This window comes from Watersipora subatra, chromosome 8 (assembly GCF_963576615.1).
Source record: "Watersipora subatra chromosome 8, tzWatSuba1.1, whole genome shotgun sequence".
NCBI classification, from domain to species: Eukaryota; Metazoa; Bryozoa; class Gymnolaemata; order Cheilostomatida; family Watersiporidae; genus Watersipora; species Watersipora subatra.
The window spans coordinates 53,188,619-53,213,958 of NC_088715.1; the positions used below are offsets into that span (position 1 = coordinate 53,188,619).

Consider the following 25,340-nt stretch of genomic DNA (forward strand, 5'->3'; position numbering starts at 1 on the left):
TTTTAGAAATTCTGTGCTACGTAGTCATTGTTCTGTAGTGATCCAAACTTATAATTAGTTACTGTAATAATCTCATAAGAACCGTTAGAGAAAATATCCTCGTCATTTTTCTACTTACACTGCGTTGGACATCAGTTAGGATACCAAAGTACTCCAAATTGTTTAAAATGTCAGTTACTTTTAAATCGGCAAAAATGAAACAATTTCAGTACTCTTAACTTAATTACAGAAACCTTCGGCAATTCGACAATGCTATAGACTGGTGAAACGTGCACGTTATTTTTTTTCGTGAAATGCGCACGATTTAATCGTTCTATTCTCTGTCGCTCGGCGTTTTAATTTCCGGTCTTAACTTTGATAAAAGTGAGGTTTAGCAAGTTTTAATAACGATTTTCGGCCAAATAAATCTGTCTATTTATGTATATTTCAATCAGATGGGTTAGTTTTAGGAATTTGCGGTAACCTTTCAAAGGCTTGGTAACATATTTAAATAGGTGTATATGCGTTTTTTATCATTATTATACTTAAACGACTTTACTGAAAAATACTTAAATTTGTTGATAAGATTTTGTTACAAGGGTTTGGTGACGGCCATTAACGGATACTTTTTCGGGAGTTGTGTGCACATGTGCATTTATCAAAAATCTCCCAAACCAATCGCTTCGCCTGTGTTTGGTCGTCAGACAACAGAAACAGCATTGTTAATTTGCTGTAAAGCAAATATTTAGTTATTTAAATTTCATGACACAAAGTATCACAAAGTATAAAATTGTTGCTAGTAGAGACATTGCTATAACTTAGAAGTATGTGGCGGAGCATAAATCAGCCAACCGTATCAAATTATAACTCAATAAATTATCTAAGTTTTAATGCTCATTAATAGTGTGAATACTTATATGAATCATGAGTACCTAACATGAAGTAGGGTCTTCATTTACTTACTAACTCAACATGCATAGATATGACTCAGATAACATAGAAGAATATGAAAGACAACTGAGATTACTGAATCTGATTCAATTGCAAAATTACCACCAGTTTAAAATAAACACAATTTTGTGCTTCTAATTGTTTTAGCTTTGATATTCTTGTTGCGTTGTATTGACATTTATTGTTTCAATTTTCTTTCTTGTTATTCCTTGTAGCATTCGGTGCTACAAGTAGTTCAATATTTTATTCCATTCTAAATTTGAAGGCATATTTTTATTTTATCACCATACTTATTCGTGCTGAAAAAAAGCTCATTGCACTCGTCAATATGTTTGCTACAGTTTTGCAGGTAAAGCTGCGGTATGCTTATCAAACACTTAGTAAGCACAAGTCACTAGTACTTTTATTCACTATCAAAGGGCAACTGAACTTTTAGTGCATGTAAATAGTCTCACACAAGGTCATTGTGTCCAGCATAAAGTAATGTAAGCATTGCATTGCAATAGGCTGTGTATACATAAAGGGAACAGACTGTACAATATCAAATCAATGCCATAGTTAAAATGTGGCAAATAAATTCTACAAACACTAGTTTTTTATGTGCACTAGAAAAAGCATTATGAGCGTCGATCTATTGTAGGCCATGTTAAGATAACCGCAAGGATGCTATAAAATAATATGCTATAAATCTGCAAATTTATAAGTTATAGAAAGATATTTGATCAAATGCTACGAATATGTATACTTATGAACAAGTGACACAAGTGACAGAATCAGGTGCATTATTTTTCAACTCTTCTCTCAGGGTGGCGGTCAGTTAGATGTGGCATTAAAATAGAGGTAGCTTTCTGCTAGAGGCTTCAGGGTATATATGAATACATGTACATGTTATCAATGTGTGTGCATTATTATGAAACACATGCAAAGAGACTGCCAGCTATTTCTGTCTTCCTCTGCACATATGAACTCTTTATATATTACAAACTAGATGAGCGCCCGGCGTCGCCCTAGTAATACAAAATTCTTTACACTGAAAACTTATTTTTATTTAACATATACAATATTTCCAATTTTAACTTTTAAACTTCAAATCATTTGAAAAGTGTTTTTCTGCAGTTCAAAGGAAGGAAGAGAAAAAAGAGAAAAACTGTAAAGGATTGTAAACTTTTTCAAAGAACTGTAACTTTAAATTTCATATTATGAAGGGCGTTTTTTCTAAAACAATTAAGGAGAAAAAATAAAATTGTAAGGATGTTTAAATGTAAATGTGAAAACTTACCAAGTGATGGCTAAATATAGTCTGTCTTGTTACGATTACCAAGTGATGGCTAAATATAGTCTGTCTTGCTACGATTACCAAGTGATGGCTAAATATAGTCTGTCTTGCTACGATTACCAAGAAAAAATATTTAGTATACAATTATATGATTTTAGTTTGCTTTAATGTTGGCAACTTAAGACAAAAATATAGTATAGATGTATAGAGTGGTATAGAAACCCATAGTAATTATCTAATGCAATCACTGGAAAAAAATCATCAAAACCATCATCATTAAAGATAATAACAAAGCAATATGCTAACCTTAGTAACTGCAGTTACCTACAATAACTTTAGTGCTTTTTGTGAATATGATCTGCAAGAAAATGTAACAATACAATGTACTATGTGCAGAGTTTTTTCCTTCAAGACAGACGCGTAACATAAACGCTGAATTCATCATAAATGCATCTAGCTTACTAAAACATACTTGAAAGAAGTTTTAGTATGTACTTTAGTAAATTTTTAACTAAAGTTTTTAACACTCATCTGGTTAAAAATTTGTTTTGGTCCTAACCAATTCACTAACAGATAACGCATACCAATTGGCAGTTTAATTTTGAAAGAAATTATTGTTGAAATAGGATGGCAGAAAACGAATTCGCTCTAGTACCGCAAGGACAAAAAGCTTCATGTTTCATAAAGTCGGGCGAAAACTATTTTATAACAGCTGCATTGTAATCCCTGAGCGCAATGGATCAATTAATACGTCATTTAACATGTGCAATTGAGAAAAGCGTATACGGTATATGATAAGTCCGATAGAATTCTAAGGACTGTGTAACTCAGTTGTTGGAAACTTGCGGTTGCAATCTCCGTAAGTTAAATCCAACACGAAACAAGCTTTTCATCCCAAGATTTTAGTAACTATAGCTGGACAGATTGATTCACAGAATAACAGACGACGACACACAAACTTTGAGATTTACATAGGTAGATATACTAGCTGTACTACCGAGCATTGCTCAGGTAATAGAAAGTCTGCACAGAAAATTGATTTGTATTTAACCTATAACAAAATTTGCCATTCTACCCTTTAAACTACATATTATGGGAAAGTATCATGTTTTATGTAGTTGAAATAATTTAAGAGAAAATAAAAACAACTGTAAAGGTTTTCAAACTTTGTCAAACAACTGTAACTTTCAAACTTCGTAGCATGAGGAAAATGCTTTGTGCAGGTTAATTAAATTAAAAAAAAGCAACTATATAGAGGTTTGATGTAAATGTAAAATAATAGGCAAGTAGTAGCTAAATTAAATTGGTTTTGCTACGATTAAAATACATGTATTTGACGATTTGGTAATAATACAATTAATATGAACTGAGAAAACAAAAAATAAAAATCCTGAGTATGTAGAATTAATAATTACAATTCTTGCATAGAAGTGTGTGTGTATAAAAGCTTTATTGTTCTACCAAACAGCATCAATCAAAACATTGTAAACAACAATACTAGTATGTTTCATTACTGGGACAAATGTAAAATTGAAATATTGTACTGTCTTTGTCTGACCAAATGGAGAGAGAATTTCGAGGCTCTTTACATAGAGATAATGAATTTGTCCGCGCAAAAAAAATTGGCTATGACTCCAGATATAATAATAGAACCTTACACAAAGTATTTTTTAACAAGGGCATTGCAACGCATGGGCACATTGCTAAAATGAGTGGTTATCAAGTGCATAGGCCTACGATATAGGGAAAAATGATAACAGTATTGATGAATATACTTTATGTAGCTCAGTGCTAGAGCGCTTGTATAAAAAACCTTGCTGAATCGTCGTGCGTTTGAATCCACATATATTGAATTTTAAATCTAAGATCTTAATAGCTATAGCTGGACACGCATACACACATATACACATACATACATACAACCAACTTTGATAAATATATATATATATATATATATATATATATATATATATATATATATATATACTATATATTAAGGCATTTCATGTACTATGAAATGTACAATTCTGCATTTCTGCCTTGAGGCTTTTAGGCTCAAAGGAAAAGTTGTTTACCCAGTTCTAACTAGCAAAGCAAGAGTGAACAAATCTTAATATATATATATATATATATATATATATAAATGTAGATAAGCATATGTATATAGTTTGTGTGTGTGTTTAACAATCATTAGATATGGATTGTTAAAAATAGACAAAAGAACAATTTTGATTCCACCACTGATCTCCTAAATCACTGCAAAGTAATAAAAAAGTTGCAAACACGATGCTTCTACAGAAGGAGTCTTATTGTCAAGGGAGATAAATCCACAAACATAATTTCATCAACTTTTTCACAGAAGTGGGAATAGCAGCAGCGGCAACTCTTCAGTTTTAAATTCTACATACCCGAATCAGCGTCAATCATTGTGGAAATTTCCACTAGAAAGAGGTGCCAACCGAAATTTATTTCTAAAGCTCTTCTGTCTGCTCAGGCTGAAGCCTATTTAGCTCTATACTGGTGTTGAGCGCTCCTTATTGACTTTACTTAGCTAATTATATTTTAACTGTGTTCTTTTTTGTTACCAACCCTATATCCGCGCCCGCACCGCTATACATATAGCAATGTCAGATCGCAGATATGACACATATATAGATTAACACATATTGCTATTTAGCTTGCAGCCTTAGAGGATGCATACTGAATCTCAGCAAAGTAAGAGTAATAGCTCCATTTAACCACAATTATCTTTTTCTAATAATAAGCTATGAAACATTCATTTAATCCTTTTACTCTCTCAACCATTTGCATATAGGCTAAATGAGCTTGTGTTGTTGTCTGCACTCACTGAGCAGCACAGTAACTTACTAGCTTTGTAGTTTGTAACAACTCTCTAGCCATGGGAACAATCTTTGGCGTTTAGTCACTTAATGGTACTGTCAGTACTCTGGGTGACAAATCTTAGCAGCAAAATTATTTGAGTATCAGAGAAATTTGTCATTTAATTATTTTAAAACATTTAAGAAGATTTGCTCAATTTTCACAATAATATATTCATTGGTATATTCTTCACACTTTGCTGCTTCGATGTAAAAGCACTTCTATAGTCTATGCTTTTTATACATAGCTTACATGTTTTGTATACAAAGCTCTAGAGAGTGATGGTCTTGTTATAACGGACTACCAGCATTTCAAACTCATCATCTGTTGAGTAATACTTGAAAATTTGATATCAACACAATATAGTTTATACTTACTTAAAAACTTAATAAAGGATGTTAGTAAATTTATTCACCAGCTAGTTTTTACTAGTTTAACACAACAACTCTACTTTATCACAGTGACGGTCAGTTTAGGCAAATCTCGATAACATATAATCAGATTCAGCATATACAAATGTCATTAATACTATTTTTACCAAGTGTGGTATAAAAAACTTTTTCTTAGTTATTGATCTCCTTTTACTTTTAAATTATAACACTTAATTTTGAATTGTAAGCGCCACCAAAAAGTGGAAAAATTTGAGTGTTTCAGAATAATTTATGTATTATCTGCGCTAAAAACTTTCAAACAAATGTTTTGCTTCGTTTTTATTGTGCAAAAAGTCAATTTTCGCAACTGTTTTAACATTCTGCTTTTATAAACGCTAGGATTACAGAATGACTGCACATATAAACACATATAAACACGTCGAAACACAGATAAGCACATATAAACACTGCTACATAAACACAGATAAACAGGAATTCGTTATGTTCATTTCTGCCTTTACTTGACCATGTATTAAGTTTAAACACATCAAACAGAGATTCAACTGTCATTAAACTCATTTTTTACAATTGTTGCTGCATTAAGTATCGTTTTATTCTTTTTTTGTGTTTGGTATAAGTAGGGAGCTGTTCTACCTCACAACACACACACTGGCTGTATATAAAGATGTTTAGTAACTAGTACATGTATAACAAATTTATTTATGTTGAAGTAAATGTTAAAACAATGCAGCATAACTTCGAAGACAGTACTTCCTTTAATATGTGATAGAAAGTTTAATTAAAAGCTGGTCAGTCTAAATACTCTAGGGTAACCTGCACTTTGATATTTTCATAGAAAGTAATTATTTTAGCAGTTTGTAACTTTCACTCAGTTTTTGCTGTAAACTCTGAAAGAAAAAGTAGGTTGCTATAAAGATAAAATAATTAAAAACTGAAAAAATTCTTCAAGTGTTGTATTTTTGCAATGCTCAAAAACGGAACAATTATAAACGACATCAGTAATTTTAAAAGAAGATTCTCAAAGCAATCTAAACGCTTGCAGAACTTTTGGGTTCCTTAATAACATGCGTCCAGTGTTGCTAATCACTCATAAATAGTTGTAAATAATTTTTTATTGAGCTTCAGCTAGCACAAATGTGAGCCTTGAGGCTTTTAGGCTTAAAGGAATAGTTGTTTACCCAGTTCTAACTAGCACAGCAAGAGTGAACAAATCTTAACAGTCAGTATTTAATTCAAGATCACACACTTTCAGCTCATAATTATTGCAATCAGGTATGCTGCTATTTTGCTGGTGTTTTGAGTTAATCTACTTAATTGACACACCAGTCATATTCAAACTTGCTATAAGGCAAGTCTAAACTCATTTAGCAAACGTTTCTTTACCGGTTGAAAAACAAAAACTAAGATATAGGTGAGTGAATGTAAATAACATAACAAATTTTCAAAAAAAATAATAGCCTTTTGGTGCATTCAAAAACAAAATTTCAATCTAGTTTGGTCCACTCTGATGTTTAAAATGGTCAACTTCGGAAAATGCGCAGACTGTTATAACAAACTAATCATGCTTTTAAACCGAGAGATGCCACGCGGGTGAGTTTGTTATATAATCTAACAAACGCATAGGCAGAATGTTCATATCTATTTTCCTGCAATAAAAATGCAGACAAAACACTATGATTAGCATTAAAGAAGATGGTAGTCATATTTCAACACAAAAGTCAGAGCTCCCTTACCGTATGAAGGCTGTAAGTTTAGCATAATTATATATACTTTTGACCTCAAAAAATATTTTTAAATTTTATTCAATAATAAAGCAATAATGTACATGGATAAATGTGGTTTTTGTTTATACCGCTTATTTGTAAAAATACTGCACCACAGTATTATTTTATTATGGCAGCATAGAGAAGGCAAGAAAAAACAAACCTATCTATCGGCAGCCCGCTGCGGCAAGATAGCATCGTTGAGCAGTCTTGACCAATTTTTGTTAATTTGAAAGAGCGCAAAAGATGGCAGTAGCTAGAAACAACAAAAGAACAAAAAACAAGAAAGAGTAAGAAAGCAAAAGAAAAGAACCCGACAGACAAAAAGAAAAGGAGAGAAAGAGAATGATAGACTGACAAAAAGAAAGCAAAAGAAAGTGAGAAAGAGAAAGAGAGAGCGAGAGAAAGAGAGCAAAAGAGAAAAATAGAGAAAGCGAGAGAGCAAGAGAGAGGGAGAAAGAGAGAGAACAAGAGAGCGCAAGTGCGAGAGAGAGCGCACACAAGTGAATGAGAGAGTGAAAGAGCGAAAAAGCGAAAGAGCATGGAGTGAGAGAGCGAGAGCAAGAACAATTGAGCAAGAACGAAATCAAAAGAGGGAGAGAAAGAGAGCGAGAGAGAAAGAGAGCGAGAGAAAAAGAGCGAGAGAGAAAGAGAGTGAGAGAGAAAGAGAGCGAGAGTATGAGAAAAAGAAAGATAAAGAGAGAGAAAAAGAAAGAGTGAAAGAGAAAGAGAAAACGAAAGAGAGAGTGAAAGAGATAGAAAGAGAGTGAGATTAAAATTGAGAGGGAGAGAGTGTGAGTGAGAGACGGCACGATGCCGAGCTAGAGAGAATCGAGATTAAGAGACAGCGAGATGGTAAAAAAACAAGATGGAAACCGAGCAAAAAAACAAGAGGGTTAAACAGAGTAAAAAAGCAGCAAGAAGACAAGAGGAAAGTGAAACTGAAAAGGAATTTGGGCGGTAAGGCGAGTGAACGAGAGTGAGGGAACAACAGAGTGAAATACTTAGAAAGCGAAGTCTCACTGCAAGCTTTTTTTTGGATTAAAGATTACAACTTAACGTTAATTGTTAATGGTATTAAATGAAAGCTTAGGTAAATGAAAGTAGCTCCATTCTAATAAAACTCTACCAACCTCATAATTGGTGAGTAATAAAAAAAGTGTCATTTATATAACCGATTTAAATTGATCGCTAGATGGTGAATAAATTATCAGCAAAGTTTTAATGTTGTGCGTGGTGTTTGCAACATGTTTGATTAGTGCAAAATGTCTGGTGAGTTTGGTTTATGTCACGTATTTGGTGTGTGTACGCACATGCATGATGGCAGGTTGCGTGCAGTGTGCATGTGTTTTGGGTGTGTGTTTTGTCTGGGTTATTTGGGTGTGCATTTTGTAGGTGTGTTTTGTGTGCGTGTTTTGTGTGTGTGTTTGGTGTACGTGTTTTGCGAGTGTGTTTTGCGTGTGTGTTTTGCGTGTGTGTTTTGCGTGTGTGTTTTGCGTGTGTGTTTTGCCTATGATGTGCGCATGCATAGTGTGTGTGGTGTGTGCGGTGTGCAGTGTGTGCGTGTTGTCTGGTGTGTGTGGTATGTGTGTGTGTTTGGTGTGTGTGTGGCGTGGGTGGTATGTGTGTGTGTGTGTGGTAAGTGTGTGGTATGTGTGTGGTGCTTGTGTGGTGTGTGTGGCAAGTGTGTGTGTGGAGTGTGTCGTGTGTGTAACCTTTGTTTTGTGTTTTGAGTATGTGCATGTGTGTCTGTCGTATTTGCTCTTTAGCACTGCTATGTTTGTTCACATTTTTGACCTATATCATGCGAGCGCCTCCTGCATATGTTCTTTGCCTTCTACAAGGTTCCAAAACTATTTGATGTCAACGTTCTGTCTCATTCCTGGGAACCCCCCTTTTCAAACATTCATCTGATTAGAACTCAAGGTTAGCCTTTAAATGCATGAGGGACAGTTGCCCTCAGTAAATGTGTTACTGTATTGTTGCCATCCAAACAGCAATGCAATTTGCATGCTGTAGGCAGGTTGATTAAAAATGAAATAAATTAAGTTCAACACTAGGTTTACCGCTATCGTTAATTTACAATTTAAATAATGTAATAATTTTTATCTGTAATGAAAATGTGCACTAATATTTACGGTCATTGATTTATCAAAATTTTATGAAATGCAACCCATAACAACTACTAACTATAAATAGAATTCAAAATTACCGAACTGTCTAGCTATTGGCACTCTCACGGCTAATTGAGTGAGCTACTGTAATCAAAACTATTTTTTTAACTTTCTCTGGAAATATGGCATTCACTGTGTAATGCAATGAAACGATTGATTAAGATATTTCAAAATTATTTCGGTAATTGGTCTTGTAAACTACATTTTTCCGCAAAATTATAAGTTGTTACAGTCAAGAATATACCTGCTTTTCGAAAGCAAAAATTTGAAACAGTGTTTGGTGATCATGTTTGGGTCATTAAATTTATTAAAATTGAAGCAAAAATTGAAGCAACAATAGTTTATAAAAAATTCTAATAAAATGTTGTTTTATTATGTACATAATTATTGAATTTTAAAGGATATTTTTTCACTTTATTAAGGTGTCAAAAGCTCTATGTAAAAATACTAAGTGTGTCACTTATAGTGATTTTTTATTTCACACAAAGAATCCTTTGGGCGACTTGTTTTATTCTTTTACGAGGAGTTCAACTATTCTATTTGAATAAACTTTTTTTAAATCCTTAAAATTAATTATCAGAACTAAGGTCTTGCTCTAAGTCTGGCTGTGGCTGAACCTCTGTGTAGACTGGGGACTCATCTAAGCAAGCTTTCATGCGTTCAGAGCAGGCCTCTGCTACCTGACTAGCTACACTGTGTTCACTATCTTCAGTGTCAGCAGCTTTATCGTTTTTTCCTAATAATGTTGATAGCTGATTCGTAAACTTCAGATAGAGGAGAAAACTTGCAAGTAGTATCACCTGTAACATTAGAAACTATGTGTGAGATGCAATTTTTTGCAGACATTATCAGATAACCTGCTAATAATAAACTGTTTCACATTCCTAATTTTGTTGTAGGTATCATAGATTATAATACATAGAATATTGTCACATATAAAGTTGATCTTAATTTTATCAATAAATTCATTTGCAACGAAAGGTTGACAAAATCTTTTTAGCCTAGTAATATACTTTGTACCTGAAAAAAACGTAATTTAACTATTACATTTTAAACATTGAGATGCAGCAAATGGCAAAATGATGTTAACTGTAAAGCTTTCAATGTTGGTTGGCAAAAGGTTAGGATGCATATAAATTTTCATCTAAGACTAACTTTTCTAGCGTTTCTTATCCTATAAGCATTACCAACTTTTTGTACTTGTTACTCTTTGTAAATTATTTATTAAGATTGCTTGTTCATTAGAGTTTGAGCAAGAGCAACTGGGGTCGAATTTCTCTTTAACAGCGCCAAAACTCTGTGTGTAATTCAATCAACCACTTAATAATTATGTATAAGTTGGTGAGCTAAATACAGAATAAATGGAAAGAGGCAGCTTTCAAGTTATAGTAAGAATAAAATGGAGTAAATTGTATTATACTAACCATGAGTGTATATAAAGAGGCATTTACAGTTTGAGTCCATTCAAATCCAGAATAATCAGTGATGATTCCAGCTAAGACTGGACCAATTGTGCTGCCTAAGCAGAGACCACTGTTCATGAGTCCAGTCAGCAAGCCATAAGTGTAGAGACTGTTTTCAGGGTAGCCATTCATCCTGAAGAACAGCATAAGAGATGTCACATTCAGCTCATAAAAGAGCAAGGTTTTTTTAATGAGCTACCCGGAGACATCAGTATAATGGTTGTTTAAGGGTCACAAATTATGTCTCTAAAATGATACTTTGAACACAGAATTAAGAAAATTGCCATACGTTTTCTATTTTGCTGAAGAAACTAGCTGGCCCCCTAAGCAAACCAGTCGGTTTATAGACAGAAATATTTAGAAATGACCTAACCTGCTGGGTAGTGACTAGCGGGCCATTGTGAAACAAAGGGGTGTAGCAAAAGACAAAAAGGACTTTGGTGCCTTTACTCAAACAGTTGCTGACAGCAGAGTGAGAGAAAGCAACAAAAAGACACATTTGCTTATGTTATAATTAGGTTTTTTTTGAAGCGTGATACCTTTGAATTACTAAATAAGTATTTTTAATAACCTCAAAAGTGCTGGTTCTTATAGCAAAGAGAAGTGGAAGATCAAATGATATATTATACAATATTTTCAAGCAAGAAAAATCTTGAGAAAAAAGGTAAGATAAATCTTCAGAACTGGACAAAAAATTTACTTTTAATTTGAAAATTTTTTAATTTTTTAATTTCATCTAGCAACCAATCAAAGTCTTATATACTCACCACCCTAAATACCTTTGTTCAATGTTTTAAGTGTTATCTCTTAACAATTGTTCAACCCTTTTTTTACACTTGAAAAATTTATCTCTTTATGGAGGCAAAGTTTAGCTGCAATAAAAAGTCCACAATCACCAAATTAGGTTATTAACACACCCTAAATAAAATTGAACTTTAAATTGGCTGAATTATTTAATTCCAACAAGAAAAATGAGACAAAATGGCTTACCAAGCTAGACGAAGTGCCACAGAAAAGCAAAGTATATGAAGAAAGCCAACAAACCATGCAAGGAGGGCAAGCATGACCACAGATAAAGGAAGGAATCTAAAATATGAATACCAAAATAATGCTATTGTAAAGAAAACTGTTAATCTCTTAATTCATTGGCAGATAGTTGAAGAGAAAAAATTGGTGGCCATTTCTTTAGAGTTTGTGTACCACAAAATTTTGGAACCAAAAACTGTAATGTTAGAACAAATAATTTGTATAAATGAACTTTCCAAACAAAAGTTCATGAGAATTTTTTAGAGCAGGATGAAAGATCAGTTGGCATGATTGTGCTGTAAAAAAGGCAAGTTTAATATGCTTGTAATAAAATATTGAAAGAGGTGTTTTAAATTAAGATGTAAAGTCGGTCTGTTATGAAGCACACCAATTTTCTAGCAATTTAAAAAAAATTCAAAGTCTGTTTACATAATCAACTTGATTTGACTTAGCCATCAGCAAAAAAAAGTTGTTTAGCTATATAAATAAAGTAAGCAGAGAAAATGCTAATATTTGCACCATGCAGCTCAATACTTTAAAATTTGATTAAAGTAATGATGTTACTGTATGTTCCCTATAATCCTGCTCAAAAAACAATTGACCCCTGAAATGCACGGTCATGTTTCAGTGATTAGGGCACTGGCTTATAGTCAGTATGTCAATGGTTCGAATCACACAGAGACTATGGTGGTGTGAGGAAGGGCATTCAGCCACAACTGCTCCTGGTCAAAATCTCATGAACAGAGAGTCACACTATATTTAGTTCTAGAATAACTCTGGGTTAAAATAAAGTGTCATACATGCAGCAGAAAAGCAGTAAATGTTGAAAATAGAAACTGATTGTCGTTTTATGTTTTATCATAAGCAAAAGTTCGTGGATCAACTTTAGTTTTCTAAACTAACCTTTTGCCGCCAAATAGATAACTGATGGGTGGTGAAGGTATTGCTAGCAATAGAACTGGAACAAACATGGTCCAGACAATCAGCAAAATATATGGCGCATATTTCTACAAAAAGCAGTGATTATGATTTTCATTTCAAAATGCAGAACAGGTTAACTTAGTAAATCATTTATGAGACATCATTCAATAGCTAATAATATTGTTCACGTAAGCGGATAGCTTCCTACTTACATACATACTTACTAACACATGCAAAAATATACATTTATACAACTAAAAATATAAATAAAGGTATACTTTATACTTATAGACAAATGTGTATATATACATATATATATACATATATATGTATACATACATACATACATATATATATATATATATGTATAGATCACAATATCAACAGTTATAAAAACCACCCCATAAAAAAGTTATAATTCCATATATATATTATATTCCATTCCATTCCAATTCCATTATATATATATATTTTAGTACAATTGCGTCTGAGGAGTGCTTCGCACGAAACAGATTTGTAACGCAAATACTAAAAGTTTACTTTTTTCGCAATAATTTTTTCAAATATATATATATATATATATATATATATATATACCCATATTTCAGAGTTAGGAGTTGAATAAATATATACCAGTTAGGAGGTTTCGGAATATAAGGGATTAGGAGTTAACGCAAATATATATGGGTAAGCCTCCTATATGGTCTAATTTATCTACATTGTAGATATATATATATTTATTCGCCTCCTAATTATTATATATTTTTATGGAAATTTTAGGAGAATATGGTATCATACAATATATATTCATCGCCTTATCATACTTTGTATATATGCATTCTAGAAAAACTGTCAAAACTTGGAGAATGTCTAGATGGTTGTTGTAAATTACATATCAATTTGAAGGTAAAATAATTCATACATCAATGAGTAAGCAAAAATAATGATTACCAGTTAGCAGATTGCTACAACTTACACATAAAATAGAATGTTACCATTGTAACTTATGTAATAGTCACAATGGAAACATTACATAGCATGGCACAGTTTACCTACCCTTTAGTAAAATCTATATCATTTAGGAGTTTGCTATAACTTGTTTGTTTGAGAGGCTGCTCTGATTTACATATAATAAAGTATGTTGCTATAACTTATAGATCACTTGAGAAAATTCTATAATTTGAATTTCACATAGTTGGTAGCAATTATCTATATATCAGTGAGAAGGCTGCTATAAGTTATATATTATTTAGGAGGCTGCTGCTATTTATAAATTGTTTTGGAGGTTGCTATAACTTACATATCATTGCAGAGGCTGCTATGAGTTACATATGGTTTAGGATGTAGCTATCACTTATAGATCACATAAGACCTTGCTATAATTTGAATTTTCCATAGTTGATAGCTATTATTTATATATCAGTTAGGAGGCTGCTATCGATTATATATTAATTAGGAGGCTGCTGATATTTATATATCATTTAGGAGGTTGCTATAACTTACATATCACTGCAGAGGCGGCTATGAGTTACATATAATTTAGGATGTTGCTATCACTTATAGATCACGTATGACCTTGCTATAATTTGAATTTTCCATAGTTGATAGCTATTATTTATATATCAGTTAGGAGGCTGCTATGGATTATATATTAATTAGGAGGCTGCTGATATTTATATATCATTTAGGAGGTTGCTATAACTTACATATCATTGCAGAGGCTGCTATGAGTTAGATATAATTTAGGATGATGCTGTCACTCATAGATCAACTAAGACCTTGCTATAACTTGAATTTTCCATAGTGCATAGCTATTATTTATATATCAGTTAGGAGGCTGCTATGGATTATATATTAATTAGGAGGCTGCTGATATTTATATATCATTTAGGAGTTTGCTATAACTTGTTTGTTTGAGAGGCTGCTCTGATTTACATATAATAAAGTATGTTGCTATAACTTATAGATCACTTGAGAAAATTCTATAATTTGAATTTCACATAGTTGGTAGCGATTATCTATATATCAGTTAGGAGGCTGCTATGAATTATATATTAATTAGGAGGCTGCTGCTATTTATATATTAATTAGGAGGTTGCTATAACTTACATATCATTGCAGAGGCTGCTATGAGTTACATATAATTTAGGATGTTGCAATCACTTATAGATCACCTAAGACCTTGCTATAACTTGAATTTTCCATAGTTGATAGTTATTATCTATATATCAGTTAGAAGGCTGCTATGAATTATATATTAATTAGCAGGCTGCTGATATTTATATATCATTTAGGAGGTTGCTATAATTTACATATCATTGCAGAGGCTGCTATAAGTTACATATAATTTAGGATGTTGCTATCACTTATAGATCACCTAAGACCTTGCTATAATTTGAATTTCCCATAGTTGATAGCTAGTATTTATATATCATTTAGTAGGCTGCAATGAATTATATATAAATTAGGAGGCTGCTGCTATTTTTAAATCATTTAGGAGGTTGCTATAACTTACATATCATTGCAGAGGTTGCTATTAGTTACATAGAATTTAGGATGCTGCTATGACTTATAGATCACATAATAGTTTACTATAATTTGAATTTCATATAGTTGGTAGCTACTATTTATATATCAGTTAGGAGGCTGCAATGAATTATATATTAATTAGGAGGCTGCTGCTATTTATATATCATTTAAGAGGTTTCTATAACTTATATATCATTGCAGAGGCTGCTATGGGTTACATATAATTTAGGATGTAGCTATCACTTATAGATCACCTAAGACCTTGCTATAATTTGTATTTCCCATAGTTGATAGCTATTATTTATATATCATTTAGTAGGCTGCAATGAATTATATATAAATTAGGAGGCTGCTGCTATTTTTACATCATTTAGGAGGTTGCTATAACTTACATATCATTGCAGAGGTTGCTATGAGTTACATAGAATTTAGGATGATGCTATGACTTATAGATCACGTAAGAGTTTACTGTAATTTGAATTTCATATAGTTGGTAGCTACTATTTATACATCAGTTAGGAGGCTGCAATGAATTATATATTAATTAGGAGGCTGCTGCTATTTATATATCATTTAAGAGGTTTCTATAACTTACATATCATTGCTAACTTTCTGCTCACTAAACTAAATGAATAATGTAACTCAATATTTATAAATATGGTCTATGTTATAGTTTCTTATTCAGTCACATATCACTGCTGCACTGCATACAAAAACTTAAAAAAATTAGTTGGTAACAATGCATGGACGCAACTCAGTTACTGTGATTGCTAAAATGAAACACACACATCTTTGCTTGCTGTGCATATTATCTACAGTAATAATATGAACTACTTGCACAACATACTTAGTTACTCAATCTAACATACAATAACAGCAATGTCTTTCTATTCATCTTAAGCCACTCTTAGAACGTTAAGTAAAAACATTTTCCCACTCGGGAATGGAGTGTCAGGTTGCAAAACCTGCGCAATACCACAGCACCATAAATTGGGTAGATTCCAAACAAGCCCATTGTGCCTATGTAGAACCCAGGGAAACACTTAATGTCACATAGAGAGCCAATAAAAATACAATAACATTCTATCTTGAGGGCATTTTCGCTTTTCAAAACTTCTTTCTTACTGCAATTTATCGTTAGCAATGATCAGTCGGGCTGGACCCAGCACAGTACCAAATTTGTTCTAACTTTAGATCTCTTGACTTTGGGTGGTTTTATTGATCAATAGTAATACTGAGTGCTATTATTCACATGTTACCAGTAATAATAATGCCCTGAACTGTCAAGAAATTGATAGAACATTCTACTCAGACACATTCACTTAAATTTGGAAAATGACCCAAAAAGATATATTTCTCATTGTGTAGTGAATTTCTGATTGTTTTTAGTCAAGCACAGCGTTCTAAGTAATTTTTTGGGCTTGTCGGTTTGACAGTAAGTTGTCAGTAGACTGGCTGCTGCGGCATATTTTCTTATATTTGGTTTTTCTTTAAAAGAATTATTATAATTTATCTTAGAGCTTGTTGCTTGAATAATACATCATAGTGTACAGTGCAGTACAACAGATAATATCTATTGTCGGTATTGTATTATCTATCATAGTCATTGTTTATGCACATTTTCTGTACATAAAATAATAGCTAAGACTGCTTGATACAAAAAAACTATTCAAGTGCATTACTGCGGAGTTGGTCTCTTTTAGTCTTCAAAAAGAGCACATTCATTGACAAATACAACGCAATGATAATAAGAAGGTTCAACAACATAAAAAATTCAGCTGGCATTTTTTCTCGCAGCCTTCTTTAGCAAGTTGTTGGCTCGAGCCCGAATCACTATAACACTTCTGTTAGGCAGCGTTGAGTGTATAGCATCCAACACTGATCTTGTTGGCAGTTTGCCTGATTTTTCAGTCCAATGCTTGTCAAATTCTGCTATTTCCTCTGCACTTTACCGTTTTCTGCTGACTGAAATAGTAAATAATGTGAATTATCATTTATAAAAATCTGATAAGCTATGGCTTTGATGAATCACATATCATTGCTCAGCTCCATTCAAAAGTTAAATAAGCTGGTTTATGTGCGGCAAGTCAAAACAGAATTGACGGTTTCTCAGATACAAAGGAACAATAAGGACATTAATGCTCGTTAGTGTCATTTCTCATTTAGTAATATAATACTTAACCAATGTATTGTTATTCAAAACACACATACACTGTAGAAGGTACTTTGATGACCACTTCTATATACTACTTTAGTAGCTAATTATGAAACTAAATGGTGTGCCACTTGTGTGCATGCGATAGAGCAGTTTGGATTTCTATTTGCTTCAAACTATTAGAGAAATGATCAGGATTAACATTCATTGAGCAGTCTCAATGGCCAGTGTTCAGAACGATTGCTGCTAAGCTTAGTGTGACCTGACTGGGTAGCTATTCATTGAGTCATTAATTAGGCTAATACTTGACCTATGGGGTCAACCACTGTGGTTAAACACGCATTGTTCAGGTCTTCCTTGAAACCACTAATGCCTAGATTGCTCTAGATACCTAAATGTCTCTGACTAGGAGAGCTATGTTTTGTAACCTGACAGCAGCAGAACACAAAGACTAGTGTCAGCATTTATGTAGGCAACGAATTTGACTGAAATACTTGAAAAGTTAGACACCTTTATTTTTTCTACTGCATTTGAGCTACAGCAAAATAATCACGCTTGGTTCCCATGTACATTGTGTTAGTTTAAAGCCACTTATCATAGCATCACCCACATTTAATCTGATGTCTGAAAATCACTCTTCGGTGTTGATAATCCATGTATGTCACTCTGCACTTATTTAAAATCAATGCATTTTTGATTAGATGCTACTGCACAAAGAGAAATATACCCTTGGGTTCTTTTTTTAAATTCATGCATTAGTGATTTGCAAATATATGAAAGCAGAGCCTTATTTAAAACTAAAACCTTTTTGCGTCGTTATTTGCAAAGTTATGCTTGCTATTTTAACCTTGACCCAAAACTCCAATATTATAACATTCTGAAATACAGCTAAATTGACATAAGGTAGAATCTTAATTTGAAGGCCATGTTCATTTGAGTGCTACTCTAGAAGTGTTGAAAACTAGAGTGTCACCTTTTAATTGACAACCACTTCCAGCTGACTGCGACTTCAACATTCTTTGATCTTTCGATCCGATTTTGGACAGGATGGATAGAAAAATGTTGACAAATTTTTACTAACAATGACTCAGTTACAACAATAGCAATTAATACTTTTGTCAATGCATATTGAAGCGAGTTTTCTAACTTCTAAGCTTTACAGTGTTTTCGTTAAAGCTTTGAAAGCAGCACCGTGGAAATAATTAATAATTCTATCAGGCTGATAATAATTTTATTGTTTAAGCGGCCTTGATAGTTCGGCATATATGAAAAAACGGTTTAGCAAATATGATGAAATCTGTACTACTATTTGAGGCTAAAATTTCTTGCACATGCTACAGCATTAGAATAAGCAGTTAACGATGGCATTTTGCAAGCTCAACGCCCAGTGTATATGTTAACACTGGATCACAGCTTAGTTTGTGTGTTATATAGTTTTTATGTGTTTTTTTCAAAAGAAGTAACGTTCACTTGAACGGTGGCGTTTTATCTTTAACCGTCATCTATTATAGTACAGGTCTAGTAGAGGGGCGTTTAAATGAATGGGGATTCAATTAGAGATTACATAATATTTTATTAACCCTTTCACCGCTGCATGCACATTTAGGCGAAATCAATGGACGACCGGCATATGTGCATGTTGCGAATTTCCTGGCAATTGCGTAGTAACTTAATTTTATTATTCGTTGACAACATAACTAACAGTCTTTAAGACTTTTTATGGTATTGACAGTGTTGTCCAAAAGTTTCCCTGTAAAATTACCCTAAACTCACGAAGCAATTTTAAATTTTTGTTTAGGACTTTTCAACATAAAAAGAAACATTTGTTCTTTCTGATTTTTGAAATATTTAGTGCTATTATAGCTTTCGCAAGTACATACAGAATTGAAAACAGATAATTACTTATGTTGATAACATTATTGATGATTGTTGATGACTGACGGATTAAGATTTTAGTGATTACACATATAATTAAAGTAGCAGCTCCAATAGTGACTCCAATGGTGGTCAAAGTAATAGTTTCGTAAGAGTAAGGAACATGGTAGAGCATTGTTTTTCGAGATTCGAAGGGATCGTAGCTTCACATAGCATTAGCAATGCATGAAGTAGGAATGCATTAAGTTTTTTGAATAGTACTATTTTTTGACGTGTTGGAAAAATAAAATCTATAACAAAAAGGTTTTAGATAGAGTTGAAGCTAATAAAGATTGAACATATATTATAAAGCACAATCGACAATTTTTGCCACTATAATTGGAAGGGTTAAAAAATGCAGTGCCATGGCATTCAAACATAGATTTTATAGTAATATTATTTCTTATAAATTTTTTGAAATAAAACTTTTATTAATTTGGCACGCTCTTGTGGAAATTAACCGTTAATCAGCAACATACCCCCTTCAAGAAAGCGTCCAGCTGTGCTTCGTACCATTTTCCATCTGGTGGATATAGTGCTTGGATGCGGTGACCAGGTTTCTACCAAAATAAGCAAAACAATTTTAATAGCCCAAACAGATGTTATGCAGATTAAAAATTGATGCAAAAGATGCCTGATGTTTTTAGGTTTTTCAGCAAATCCGTGTCCCTACCTCCCATTACTAAAATTCTATGAAGCAGTAATATTTTTATCTCTTGCGATATTCTTCTACAAAATTGAAACATAGATTTTAAAGCTTCAGCAATTTAAAGGATTTCATTTACTCCAGTCACTTACTTATGACTCAGCCTGTAGTTTAAATCCGTATCAAATTACGACTAAAATGCATCAATTTGTTAATTACAATGAAAATAATACATTATCATAACTTTATACTGCCCTAAGCAAGCAAAACGCCCTATCTGACAAGTTTTTCAAAATTCACTTTTTTGTGCTTATATGTAATTTAGGTTGAGATCTAACATGTCTCAAAATTTCATATATCTGAGACCACCAGAAATAGCACTTTTCACAATGTGCAAAATGCCCTATCCACATTTACCACACATAAAGTGGCAATCAAAGCTCTCTATCTGCAGATACAGCGTTTTGATTGGCCTGAACATACACAAAGTTGAACATTATGAGCAGCATTATGTAATCAAAGAGTATATAAACAAAGGGAAGCGAAACTGAAGCATATATATTTGGTTGTTTTAAGGCAGCTCATACAAGCTAGTGCACTTCTAAGTGCTCATCTTATTGCTATATTTTTTATCATAATATATTTATTATGACAGGACGATATCTAAGTGACAAAAGTCTCGATTTAAAGATCCGACTCAGAGATTTGATGAAAAATTTGTTTTAATTACATGTCCATTGGAAGTTTTTGCTTTTTTAAAATACTGACATTATTGCACTCAGTTGTTTGCTCTAAATTATTTTCAATAAAAGCTTTTGATCTTTTTTAAACTACTATTTTACTTACTCCTTTCATTTCATGACATCAGGTTTGAAGGATACCTAGATCTTTGATCATCTCTTAACTTTTGAGCTAAATATGGCTATTACAGGACTTTAATCCATGTGTTGACTGGATGAGTAATAGGAATTGCAACATATATCATTTTGTTGACTAATTGCGGGTTAATATCAGAATTTAAACTTGTAATCCTTTGATAATCCACACATGGCAAATGGTCTTGTGGCAAACTAACAATGAGAAACCAGTCCAATTATGCAATCAAAAGGCCCTATCTGCAGTGATAGGGCGTTTTGATTGCCTAGTGCCAGCTTAGTAAATTGTCAATTTAAGCAAACAAAATGCCCTAAGTGAAATAACTCCTTTGATTTTAAAGTTTCACGAAAAAAAATTCGGTAAAGATTGTTGAATATCTCACCATAATAAATAAAAAAAACAACCAAAATACTGCTAATACTGATGCCAGGCTTGACCAAAACGCGTTTGTGCTTGTGCTGAACAATTTACAAATATCAAGATACAGTGTTTTGCTTGCTCAGGGCAGTAAAGTATAGGCTACTAATAATTCTGCCTGTTTGGTGCTATCAATCAGCTAACACTACTAATCAGAATAAAAAGCATCCATAATTATTTTAATGCTTTTTAAAAAGTTACAAAAGTTAGGAGCATCGACAGAGTCACAGATATTCATCAATTGCTGGCTACTGTGCTATATGTTACCATAACTATTTTAATGTGTGTCGGTTAATCTCACAAAGCTACCCTCGTGAATAATTACAAAGTTATCATTTTATGAAAATTAGTAATAATTTCATTCTTTTAGTATTATAAAGTTGGGGTTTCTTGACCTTTTTAACTTGACAATATTACGATCTTGCAATTAAGGCAGTAAAATCCAAATCCAAATTAGCTGCGAAAACCTATGCATTGTTGTTTGCCGTCGCAATTTGATGACATGAGTAAGTTGCTTTGATATAGTATTTAAAGTGGCTCGCCCTACAGGTCAAAAATGGCCACTACCAGTCTAACCTTTTGCATTGGTATTGAGGCGAAGTAAAATACTTTTTCAAGATGCCTTTTCACCATAATATGGTACAATTAAATCAATGACAAAATTGGCAAAAGTAATATAAAACAATTGTGACAAACAAATATACCAATTGTGACATGATTAGTCTGTTCTTCTGCTGCTGCAAAACCCTAAATGGCTAGATGCGTGAAAAAAGCAAAATGTTTAGCGGCTACAATCTCGCTAGAAGGTTGAACTTATGTGATAAGTCTTTAGGTTGTGTAGGAGTGAGAGGTTGGCTTGTTTCTTACAATCTATTTAATCAATTGACTAGCATGCAAGAAGATAGCAAGCCATGCCACATTAGGAGAATGAGTCACTTTAAGCACAAACCACAATAGCATAAGTACATAGGTCATTTCTGCTAGTGAGAAGACCTTGGAGAATAAGACCACATTATGCAATTCTGTGAAGATTTTATTACTGCAGTTATACTTGTGCTGGAATACTTTTAATAGAGTGAAAAGCAAATGAGCTGCCCAACCACAACCTCCTTCATTATAAAGTTACAAAGAATAGGAATAACAACAATAGCTTTCATTCGGAGGCTGAGGCTATTGAGAAGTAGAAAGTGAATTAGCTAAGCAGGCAATAGTAGAACACACATAATAAGAGCATAGGCATCATGATTGACATGTATGCAGGCAATGAATTTATGTACAATTTCACTACCAAATTTTTTAGTAAAGCTAGACACCTTTGGCTAAAGAGTGCTAGCTATAGGTCAAAACAAGCCAGTGACAAATCTCATGTTATGCATCCTTGTTTGGACACTTTATTTCTAAAGTGTTTAATGCATTGGAAGTTTAACATAAAAGTGTGCCAAGAATGCACAAAGAACATTGACAGCAATAACTGCATAGTACTGACAGCAATAACTGAATAGAACATAATGTTTAATTAAAATGTAACATAAAAATAAACGTTTTATTTTGTTTTGGTAAGCTTGCAGCAAAAATGTTTGCTGTGCACATAAAATATTGTTTTGCTCCAAATACTTTACAAACAAGTAATAATAACTTTATTGATGCAAATTGTACTGAAATTATATTTGCTACGAGCACCAATGGAAGTCAAAATAAGTAATACAATTCTTACAGACCTTTTAAAAACAATGGCCTTTGCTGCTACAGAAAAGTGAGTAGACCCATAGGAAGAGAAGTATATGTTCTTATACTGCTAAAACTACCTTTGGTTCAGAAATCAGATTTGAAAAGAGCAATGAATTATTATAAGCATTGGCAAAATGTTTGGGATGGATAGGAAACAAAGCTGGGTATTGCACATGCTGGTAATTTAGCTAATTTAAATAGATTTCCTACACTACCTAATTGAAAGCATCAATGCAAAATCTAAAAACATGTAAATACTTACTAGTCATAGTACAGAGTGACCGTTTATTGTTTGTCAACATAACATCCGTACCGCTTTGAGCATCTTGAAATTATATTAAAGTTGCTTTCATTATGAGCTCCCTTTGACATTTTAAAGTATTAAAATGGGCAAATACAAGTTGCATTTTCAGAGAACTTTTAAATTCAAGTCAGATGCCACAAAAAGTTCCTCTGAGTTGTTTGTAGTATATTCTAAAAGTGCTAACACTACATTTGTTTTCAATTTTAAAGTTGACACAAATAATTGAGCAAATTATGTAGCTTATTAGTAAAACTTTTGTTAACATCAGCAAACAAACTGCATACATGCTGCCCGATACCGAAGGCCAAAAATAATAATATATATTGCTATTTATATTTTAACCAATAGTTTTGCAGTTTTGTTATTGTATAGCAATTTGTATAAAACCTACTGTATTTCAGGTTTGAGTAACTATGAGTTTTAGTAGTGTTCTGGCCCTTCCTATCGCGTGTTTTCAACATTTTGAGGTAATAATTAAAAGCCATGAGTTGAATTGCGCAACTTCAGCAGCATCTTATACATATATATCATTCGCCAAACTCATTGTCTTGAATCATCAAAGTTCACTAAATCATTCAAAAGGAAATACATACACTTGTATCTCTAATTCTGTTATAGCTTTACCCTTTTACTGCCACCCATGTACAAACTAAGCTACCGGCCTACCGCCAGCCATTTCACCGAAAATTGCCAATTTAGCTTCATGATATGTACATGAAGCATGTATACAATTTTGTTTCAACTTCAAAGTTTATCTAGAAACTTTTTGTAATATATTTTATTTTGCTAAAATGTTAACATATAGTGCTATGCAAAAATCAATGTACCTTCACTTTGTGCATTGCTAAAGCTATGTGAAGCTACAATCGCTACGAAGCTAAAACGATGCTCTACAATGTCCCTTACACTTAAAAAACTATTATTTTCACTATCATCAGAGTCACTGCTGCTACTTTAATTATCTGTGTAATCACAAAAATCTGAATTTGAATTGGCTATAGTGTCATCAACATACATGTAAGTAATTATATGTTTTCTGACTTGCGCGATACTTAACAAAACTTACACAAAAATGTCCATTTTTATTTTGGAAATTCTCAATAAAAAATTTGAAACTGCTTGGTTATCTTAGACTAATCTATTAGAGAAATATTCCAACCACACTGACAATACCATCAAAGTTTTAAAATCATCCGTTATGTTTTTAACGGATAATAAAATTAGGTGACCACGCAATTGTTGGAAAATTCGCAAAAATGTGCATACGGCAGTTGCTGATAGATTTAGCATAAATTCGCATACGGTAGGGTAAGAGTAAAAACCAACAAAATATTTGTCAATCTCCTGCCTCTAAACATGATATCTCAAATCTGATAATTACTCTCAGTGTTGACTGAGTAACTAAAAGTGGTAATGAGTAACCAATGGAAAACTATTCACTTTATATAATTATGCAAGTGCTCAGCATTTGCAACGATGACTCATAAAAACTAAGAAGAGCAATACTAAATCTCTTTGCTATGCTACATTCCTTTGATTGGTTTGCGCTATTTATATTATGTAATCTGCCAATAATAGATGAATAGAACACAAAAGTGGCATAATGGTTTATGTAAGCATTTGAAATAATACAATGCCTGTAAAAATTTACAACTTTTCTTACTGAAGCTATGGTTATATCAAATTATCACACTAATTTTTGGCTCGCATGTATAATGTGCTAGTTGACAGCAACTTATTGCAATATCGCATACCTTTAATTTTATGTCTGCAAATCAGTCTTTGGTGTGGGCCATCAATGCTTCTCATCCAGCAGTTATCTATAACTAATTGATTAATTTGATTATGAAGCGTCATTGACTATTTGCAACTATACAAAGAAAAACTAATTTTGGGCATGCTGTTACATTCTTACGTCAGGTATACATTTGCTAGTTACAGTAAAA

At 32.7% G+C, this 25,340-nt stretch overlaps 1 protein-coding gene and 1 long non-coding RNA gene across 2 annotated transcripts in view; both read right to left on the reverse strand.

Annotated features, from left to right (window-relative positions):
- Positions 1 to 9,699: 9,699 nt before the first annotated feature.
- The window catches only part of LOC137401865 (MFS-type transporter SLC18B1-like), a 29,816-nt gene continuing 14,175 nt past the window's right edge, over positions 9,700 to 25,340 (reverse strand). The window contains exons 8-11 of the mRNA XM_068088338.1: positions 12,808 to 12,911; positions 11,869 to 11,964; positions 10,840 to 11,011; positions 9,700 to 10,215 (exon numbers count right to left, since the gene is read on the reverse strand). Coding sequence (XP_067944439.1) covers positions 9,985 to 10,215; positions 10,840 to 11,011; positions 11,869 to 11,964; positions 12,808 to 12,911 — 603 coding nt within the window. The 3' untranslated portion in view covers positions 9,700 to 9,984. The remainder of the gene's footprint in view (positions 10,216 to 10,839; positions 11,012 to 11,868; positions 11,965 to 12,807; positions 12,912 to 25,340) is intronic.
- Positions 19,903 to 25,340, reverse strand: part of LOC137402203 (uncharacterized) — a 5,760-nt gene continuing 322 nt past the window's right edge. Inside the window, exons 2-3 of the long non-coding RNA XR_010979486.1 lie at positions 25,149 to 25,220; positions 19,903 to 19,983 (exon numbers count right to left, since the gene is read on the reverse strand). This is a non-coding gene — a long non-coding RNA (uncharacterized lncRNA). The remainder of the gene's footprint in view (positions 19,984 to 25,148; positions 25,221 to 25,340) is intronic.